Here is a 9,291-nt window from a genome sequence, read left to right as displayed (position 1 = left end):
ATGAGGTGAACAAGGGGCTGAATTAGAGTGACTGAACTAGAGTGACAGAGATTATGGGGAAGATTTTGGGGTTGGAGCCACATGGTTAATAGTGCAAAAAGATTTCTTGGAGGAGTGTAGCATGTGTATAATTTTGGGTAGGGCTGGGCAAGAGGGAAATGAGTGAAGATAGCAGTATCAACAAAGACATGCGGCTAAGAGTAGATGTTGCTTATCTTATCTAATTCTCGTTTCCTCATTCTTGATGAATGAACATAGCACAGGACCAAATGTATAGTAGGAGGTATGCAAGAAATGAGACTTGAAGCTGGAATTGGAATTGAACTGGAATTGACCCTTACTCAATACAAAAATAAGCCTGAAATCCTGAGCACAACCGCATGAAGGACCCGGTCTTCCTGCCAGTCCATTAAATGTTAGTAGGGGCCTCCAGTCTGACCTGTGACCTACTTTCACTGGGGCAAATTGAGGTTGATTGACTTGGAAGTCAGTGTCAGCCATAGGCAAAGCTGAGGACAAAGGGAAAGCAATTCTTAGCATTCTCCCTTCCTACCCAGGCCTGCGTCCTCCCTTCCCAAGGCTACCATCTCTGGATCCATATGTCTTCTTCAACTGTCTTCCCAAGGACTCTATCTGCCCATTTTTCAACTTCATTCTCACATTTAATTTAAACCTTTTCTTCCCCCTTCCCTCCAGGCCTAGACTGGAGCTCAACTTCAGTAGAAGCAAACAGAGAGAAGATATGGCCTGGCCTTTAGAAATATGCCCCAGCCCTCCCTCTTGTGGGTGCCATCCCCTCTAGGGTGAAGGAGTGAAGAAAGAAAGGGGCAGTCCACTCCCAATTTGGCTGCAAGACTTTACAGTCAACTCCTTGTTGTTCAGAACTGTTAGGCTAACTCATCATCTCTGAGTTCACTGAGATTGGATGGGAGCATCAACCTGCCCCACTGACATGAGGTGGCCCCCAAAGAGCTCCCTGGAGGGTACTAGTACCATATAATTTTAGCCAAATTCTTTAATTAACACCAACCACATACCTCCAATGCAGCAGTGTGTGGCAGTGTCTAATACTTCCCACTGTCATCAATCATCCATGGTCAATCAGGAAACCCATGCACGGCAAAGGCAGGATCCAACTTCTGTAGTTCTCAGGGGTGGCAAGAGGGAACTTCACGCACATCACCTTTCCCACAGCCATCTCTGCTCTCCTGGCTCTTACACTGGGGAAGTGGAGTAATCAGACTTGTTCTGTGACCCGACATCTCCCTAGATGCCTAGGGAGAGGTGGCCGCCCATGGTTGCATTTGTCCTGAGCTTGACCCTAGCTACAAACTGTAGGACCACAGGAAAAAGCACACTGGTCAGACTTTGATATTTTGTGTATATATTGGACTTCCAAAACTTATCGGAAGAATCCCTTAGCTGAAAAAGTTTGAAAACCACTGGTCTCCAGTATTAAAGTCCAGCCCTTAATTCTATGGCTTGTACTTTTTCTCGTAGTTTTAGTTGCTTAAGTCATCCTTCCCTATACTCTAGGGAAAGGTCCTAGCTTACTCATCCTGCCCCAGACCTTGCCCCTTCCATGTGTCTTGCACTCCAATGTCCAGGAATGAACCCATGGGTGGTCATGCTGCTTGCCATCCCCTGACTACTTGCTATATGGATCTCAGCAGGGTCTTGCTAACAGCATATTGGAAATACAGCTTTCCTGGCCCACATGGACAGGTTTTTGTCTATTTTCATCCTTTCCCTGCTCTGTTTAAATATGGTGTCTGTGACTGAGTTTCGTGTTCCGGAGGCATGCGGTCCAGAGAGAAGGAGCCAGAGTTGCTTCTCTGCCTTGGCGCTTAGGAAAGAGCAAATGGGGCTGCCACCTGCCCGGTCTGGGGATGGTTCCAGAATGGCTCAGGTTATTCACAGCACAGATCCACCCGGGGGTAAAAATACCATCCCAGAAGGACTCTCCTTCTAGCCACAAAAATACCTATATGGGTAGAGAGAGACTCAAAAAATGACACAAGGTTTAGGAGAAATCATCCCCTTGGAAAAGAAATAAAGTAATTAGTATTGGTCTTACAAGATAGAAGATAAAGAGATCCAGGAAGAAAGAATGAGGGCAGCTCAAGAAGGATATAAACTGAAAATATAGCAAGAGAAATATGGTTTAGACCGTAGGAAAAACTTCCTGACCATGAGATAAAAGGAAATCTTCATACGGTGTCTCCTTGGGAGATGTAAAACAGAAGACAGGATCAGCTCACCTCTGTGAGGCCTACTATGAAGCAGAGGGTGAAACTGGGCAATTCTACAAAGTTCCCACTAGCATTGGGCATTTACAATAAATGCTGAAGAAGAGCTGACTTCTTCAGTAGAAGAGTATATCCTCTGCAAGCTCTTTGGCTATGTGTCCCCTTAGGAGCTGCAGCCTTTCAATTTCAAATTCATTTACACAATCACTGTGTTCCACAGGTGAGGCCCAGGGGCACATGAAGTGAAGATTTATCCATCTCATGCTTCACCACTGGGGTCCAAATCCCTCCACTCCCCCTTTCCCTATGTGCCTTGGAAGCAGGCTCACACTCTGAACTCACCCCATTCTAGCCCTCAGGTGCCATGAGAGGGAATTTCCACATTCTACATCCCAGTCTTGGAAGTGGATGTTCTTATGAATTCATTACAAACTCCATATTGCCTTTGACTTGGACTTGTCTCCAGGGATAGAGAAGCACCCAGAAAATCTATCCTTAGGAGTCAAAGAATGTATTATCACCAATATGACTAGAGTTCTAACTCACTTCGTTAGGATGCAGGCCCTTTGAGATAGTGTCCATCCTGCACCTGTTCTCAGCAATATGTCTTCGTTAGCTCTCCCAAGTCATTCTGAATCTCATGTAAATCTGAGGGGGGTGGCAGATAAAGAAGTGCCCAAATTCTCAAAAAGGTAGTAGAAAACAACCAATTTGCTAAAACCCAAAAACAAATTACTATACCATTGGGTGGTTAATGTTTAAAATAAACTAAAACATTCCCCTTCATGCCAGGCTGAAAAGCAGTTCTGGCTCCCTCCCTTGGACTGCATGCCTCAGGGACATGGAACACAGTCCAGAAACCATATTTAAGCAGAGCATGCAAAGGATGAGCACAGACAAAAACTTTTCCATGGAGGAAAGGAATACTGCATGGAACATACAGAGCATAAAACTACTAATTATTCAGAAACAGTTCGGTCATGCATTCCAAGGTATGTTCATTTCTCAGGTTGGAGTTCTCTGATATTTTCATTTCTTTTGAATACACACTTGTCTCTTGATTAATGTTAGACAATACAAAAAAAACTGAATGCTTAAAAAAAAAAAAAAAAAGGAGCCGCTTCAGCCATGAAAACCTATGGTTGGAATTATTCAGCCAGCAAGCACTCTAAGGCTCAAAATCCCCGTGGCAAGAACATGTTCTTATTGTAAATAACTCCACGAGGTATAGCTTAAGATGATGCAATAGACCAGATGAAGGGGATGGGAAGGGAACAGCTCCAGCTCCCCAGGATCAATACATGAAAATAGGGTCACATGGTGAAATGAACCAGTTTCTGTTCCTGTGGAAAGCTCTGGTTCTTCCTCTTTTTGTTCCATCTGAGAGATTAATTCTAGAATAAAGTATTTCAAATATCAAACTAACTAGAACAGCTGTTGCCACTTCCTCTGCTTTGGGAGCCCCTATCAAATTCCAGTTCCAAATCAACACAAGGCAACTCTCTGGCAACATCTTAGAATAAAGCTCTTAGAGCTTAATAAATAAAAATAATGAGGATAATAAAAATAATGAAAGCTAGTAGTATGGTGTTTTCTATGTGCCAGATGCTATCCTTGGTTCTCACAACAAGTGATGATGTAGATACTACCACCGCTCCCATCACCCGGATGCTCCCCTGGCGGAAGGAGACCTGTGAGCTCCTGGAGGGAGTGTGTATCTCTTCCCACCTTTGGTAGTAGTCATGATAATAATCACTGAAATTTCTTGAATATTAATGTGCCAAACACAAAATGTTTTTAGTGCTTTATCTCAATCAGCCCTTACAATAAACTTAAAAAGTAGACATTACCCCCACTTTCCCTGGTAAGTGACAGAGGCTCAGAGAGATTTAAAAATAACAGCCCAAAGTGACACAGCTATGGCAGAGCTTGACTCTTAATCTAGTTTGTCTGATGCCAAAATCTTGGCTCCTAACCCCTACTCCTTCCTGGGCACTTCCCACCTCTAGAATACTAGCAATTGCCACAGAGACCCAGCCTCTTGGGTTATTTTCATCAAGCTTGAAAGCCCTTCCTGAGGCTGACGATGGCCAAGCGGATTGTTCCCAGAGAGCCCAGTGGCACCGTTGCCATCCGTTGGCCTTAGCCACAGCTGTGGTTTCCAAAGGAAATAACTCACACGGCCGTTGGTCGCACCTGTCACTCAATGGAACCAGGACTTGCATCAGAACACGGGGGCCCCACAGGGAAGAAACAGCAGCTACATCAAACTGATGGGCATCAACACAGGTCACTGTGGGATTCGTGAGCCTGTCTCCCTAAATCTGAGATCAGTCCCCCTGTGCTCCATTCTCCTTGCTTCAGAAGGCCAGAGAGAACATCACTAGACCTTAGATATTCTAGATCTGCAGACAACCCATCACAGTGTTGTAGGAAGGCTGAGTATAGAAAATCAGCAAGCATGATTTAAACTAGGTGAAGCACCTCTAAGCTTCCACTGATTAAAAATAAAGAAAGTGAGAGTTAGTGCTACAGAGAAGAACAAGAAAGGTCAACCAATGACCATAAAAACTGGGGTCTTTCCAGAAGTCCCAGAAGGAGAAAAGGGCATGTAGAACCTTCAGGCTGTGAGGAAGCAACAGGAGTTTGACGAGAACACAAAAATAGGAAAACTTTCAGGGCAGTCTGTGATGGTGGCAAATTCAGGGAAAACTAGAACGAATGGTGTCAATTTGATTCACTTGAATGCAAAATGCTGTAAACATTAACAGAGCATCAGCGAAGCATTTACAACAAAATGCAGGGAGCACATACAAGAGTTATTGTACCTGTACCTTCTTATACTCTTGCAGAGGAGCCAAGCCATATGTGCTTGGCATCCTTAAATAACAGGAAAGGCTGGCATGTGAGGAAGTGCTAGGATGAGTGGTGAATTCCGTGAAAAGCAGAGGATGGAGGTATATACGTGCTTAGATGAGCAGAAAATTCTTTGTGGGTGATGTAGACTTTGGTCTGGAGCCCAGAAATGGTTCTGTATAATCTAGCATTCAAATCTTCTCTCCTTAACTACAGACTCCAAATGTACCTGTGCATAGGTATTGGAAGAACCAGTAATTGTGCTGCAATCCTGAATTACTTTTGTTCTGTGACAGGTGGTTTCCAACACTACCTTCTTATGGATCTCTGAATCCCTCCCAGGACTCAGACTTCCCCTGTGGATAAAGAAAATCTTTAGAACTGCACCCTACAAGCTGTATCAGCTTTACCATGTAATGGTTTTCTGAGGGTCAGAACTCAAAAGGCGGGGGAAAGTCTCAGGTAATTGAGTTACCAGGATGTCAATTCTTTTCAGTTGGGGAATTTTCCAGAACTAAAGGAAAACTACATATAAAAAAAAAAAGGAACTTCATTTTTTATCTTGAAAATATAACCATTGAGATGGATTTGACCAATGTACCAAAGCACAGATATCTTATCTACCTCTGTGGTATTCAAACTAGAGAAGAAAAAGTAATGTTAAACCCTTCCTAGAAATAAAAATGGCATAGCAATCCCGTAATCCAGTATCTTCTTGTCACTGAGTCAAAGACTACTGTCCACCATCCTTGATGTAGCTGGAGAATGTAAGCTGCTTACAGAAGAAAATGTCTAACGACTTGAGAAACACCAGGTTAAGGTGTCTCCCCCAATAATCTCTTCCCTCTACCACATATGCAAAAAGTATCCTCACTCTATTAGACTACCAATATGAATCCCAAGAACCTAAATACAATGTAATTCATCCCGTCCCAAAGTGTTTTCTTGACATGCTCTGAACCTACCTGAGGACAGCAACACACCTCTGACTGAAAAATCCAACATGTTGTTTTCTCCCATACGGCATTCATCCAGCTCTCTTGAGCATTATCTGGAAGAGTGTGGTGGTCTGGCTGCCCTAGTAGAATATCAGCTCCCCAAAGACAAACTCATCCTCAAGGTTGTCGCCTATTTTGTCCTCCAGCACCAAGCCCAATGCCTGGAATGTTATAGGTGCTCCATGAATCCGTGCTGAATTAAACAACTGAGAGCACTATCAAGCAAAAATCACCATAGCAAAACCAAAGGCAAGATTCAGTTTCTGGGAGGGGGTTTAGGTCAGGTACCAGGCAGGCCCAGATGTGCTGGTGGTCTTGCTAACTTTGAACTCTCTGTCTCCCTGTCTAGCTCTCCCTGATCAATAACCCCACCTTAGGATTCAGTCCTAAGATTCAGAAGATCCGGAAGAATCAAAATGTCAGCAAGCCAATGGTAGACTGTGATCTCCTTCCTCATCCCTGGAGCAGAGCATCATATTTGGCCCTTTGTAGAGGCTCAGCAACATTTACTGAACAGAAATGAAAAAAAAAAAAAGAAAAAATTCACTCACATTTTTCAGAGGCATAAAAGCAAAGCACAATAACTTATATTTAAGAACAGAGGGACCTGATTGGGAAAGCAGCAGCACCAGATCCAAGATGGCGGCCAGCAGGAGGCTAATGAAGGAGCTTGAAGAAATCCGCAAATGTGGAATGAAAAACTTCCGTAACATCCAGGTTGATGAAGCTAATCTATTGACTTGGCAAGGGTTTATTGTTCCTGACAACCCTCCATATGATAAGGGGGCCTTCAGAATCGAAATCAACTTTCCAGCAGAGTACCCATTGAAACCACCTAAGATCACATTTAAAACAAAGATCTATCACCCGAACATCAATGAAAAGGGGCAGGTCTGTCTGCCAGTAATTAGTGCTGAAAACTGGAAGCCAGCAACCAAAACCGACCAAGTAATCCAGTCCCTCATAGCACTGGTGAACGACCCCCAGCCCAAGCACCCACTTCGGGTTGACCTAGCTGAAGAATACTCTAAGGACTGTAAAAAATTCTTTAAGAACGCTGAAGAGTTTACAAAGAAATACGGGGAGAAGCGACCTGTGGACTAAACCCTGCTGCGACCGATTCCAGCGAGTGTGAGCAGTGGAGACCCTGAACAGCGCATTCAGACACCCCACAAAGCAGGACTCTGTGGAAAATTGACACGTGCCGCCGCCTGGCGTTTGCTTGTGGCAGTTACTAACTTTCTACAGTTTTCTTAATCAAAAGTGGTCTAGGTAACCTGTAAAGAAAGGATTAAAAATTTAAGATGTTCTTAAAAAACAACAACAACAACAACAACAACAACAAAAACAAAACAAAAAACAGAGGGACCCTTACCACTGGATGTCCTATGGCCTTTTCTGAGACATAGAAAGTCAGTGTGAACAAGCCAGAGCTCTGTGCTCAAAGGAAGGCCTTTCACAAACAACCCTGATATACAGCCATGAAATCCTGTAGACAAACTGTGTAAGTACCCAAAAGAGCAAGACCAGGTATAGTTCAACTTCTCACCCTCCACTTTCACTACTGTCCCTAGACTTGGTTTCTGAAAGACCTGATGCCAAAAAGGACCACTAACAGTGAAGCCTCACGGTCTTCTAACAGAAAAATAAGATTTGCTGGATGCCTCTCTTCTAGGGCACTGTGCGCAAGGGGTCTTCACCTGGAGCCAATCACCATGCTTCAAAATGCCCATGAACTCTTTGAAAATACTTTATGTGTATGTGTATTTTCCTGAGGAGAGCCATATCTTGCCTGAGTTTCTCAAAGGGCTTCATGCCCTATAAGAAATGTTAAAAATCAGTGATTGAGTAGCTTAGGTATTTTAAGTTTGGACAAAATCATCTGCTGGGTAACAGGCTCAAAACATTGTACATTAGAAAGGCAGCAAAGGATAAAGAAAAAGAATAGAATTTAGAGTCAGACTCACTTGAGGTTGAGTTCCAACTCTGCCATTTTCAACTGCCTGATCTGAGCAAGTTTCTTAAACCATCGGAGCTCCTATATAATGGGGTCACTAATACCCCCCTTCCAAAATACACTTACATGTAGAAAGCACTAAATAAAAGCTAGTTCTCTTCCTCTCTTCGTTAGTAGTCTTCCTCCCTCCTTCTTTTCTTCCTTCCTTCCTTTCTCTTTCTTCTTCCTTCTTTCCAGCCCCCTCCCTTCCTCCCTCCCTCCTTCTCCACTTCCTCCTCCCCTCCTTTTCAACAGCAAGCACCAATAATTTGAACAAATGCCCCTTTTCAAAAGTACAAATCTACCATCTGACATAAATAAGAAGTTGACGTGCCATTGCATGGCCTGACCAATATTATCCTCTTACTGAAAAACAAAGAATGCAAGAATGGGGTTTTTGCAACATGAACAATACTGAGTGGTGAAACTTTCTTCTATTCTTTGTCATTTTATATAACCCAAACCCAGTTACTGACAAATTACATGGAGATTATAATCCCTAATGGCAAATGGTGAGAAATGGCTCAAGAAGATGGAAGGAATGAGGGAAGCTTATTACAATGTCCGAAAATATGAGCACCAAAATCTCATGTTTTCACAAAAATGTTGTACAAACAATTCTAGTAATATTGCTTAATGCATCCCAGAGCTGTGGTGGGTGCCTTCACAACCCACTCTGCCTAACAGTTACTCGAATACCTCTTGCAGTTCTTGGGGAGAGTCTGGCCTTATGGAAGCTTCAAAGCTGCACTACGTTGTGAGTCATGTAAGACTCTCCTCTGTCTTCTCCATCTGTGGAGAGAGGAGGAAAGAACAGAAAAGGGGATGGAGCCGGGGTAACCAACGGTAGTGGCTGGGGCAGATGAATGGTGAGATTTCACAGCTTGCCAAAGATTATAGAAGTCCAAAGGTTTACTTTTTGGCATCAGTTTTACCCAAGTGGAAAATTCCCAATTTTCTCTACTTGGTCCTTTCTCTCAGAGGAAATGCACGGTTCTGTTAAACTCAAGTAAATGCATCTTCCTTTCCTAAATCTCATGTGCTGGATTCAATACTAATTTACATCCACATTTGTGCCAGAGATCTTAAAAATCTGCTGTTGTTTCCTTCCCAAGCTGTAGGGTGGGGGGCTGGGGGGGCTGTGGAGGAGTAGAGTTGAGCATGAGGAAAAGGAGAGAGGGAATGTGGCTGG

At 43.5% G+C, this 9,291-nt stretch overlaps 1 protein-coding gene across 1 annotated transcript; it reads left to right on the top strand.

The window, feature by feature from the left end:
* Positions 1-6,728: 6,728 nt before the first annotated feature.
* On the top strand, positions 6,729-7,226 carry LOC116877118 (ubiquitin-conjugating enzyme E2 L3-like). The gene has a single exon (XM_032873610.1). It carries the CDS (start codon positions 6,743-6,745, stop codon positions 7,205-7,207), a length of 465 nt encoding a protein of 154 aa, XP_032729501.1. The 5' UTR covers positions 6,729-6,742; the 3' UTR covers positions 7,208-7,226.
* Positions 7,227-9,291: the final 2,065 nt, after the last annotated feature.

This window comes from Lontra canadensis, unplaced genomic scaffold, assembly GCF_010015895.1.
Source record: "Lontra canadensis isolate GAN:19392208 unplaced genomic scaffold, GSC_riverotter_1.0 scaffold50, whole genome shotgun sequence".
Lineage (NCBI taxonomy): Eukaryota > Metazoa > Chordata > Mammalia > Carnivora > Mustelidae > Lontra > Lontra canadensis.
The sequence above is the reverse complement of the archived record's forward strand: the minus strand, read 5'-3'. Positions and strand labels throughout refer to the sequence as shown.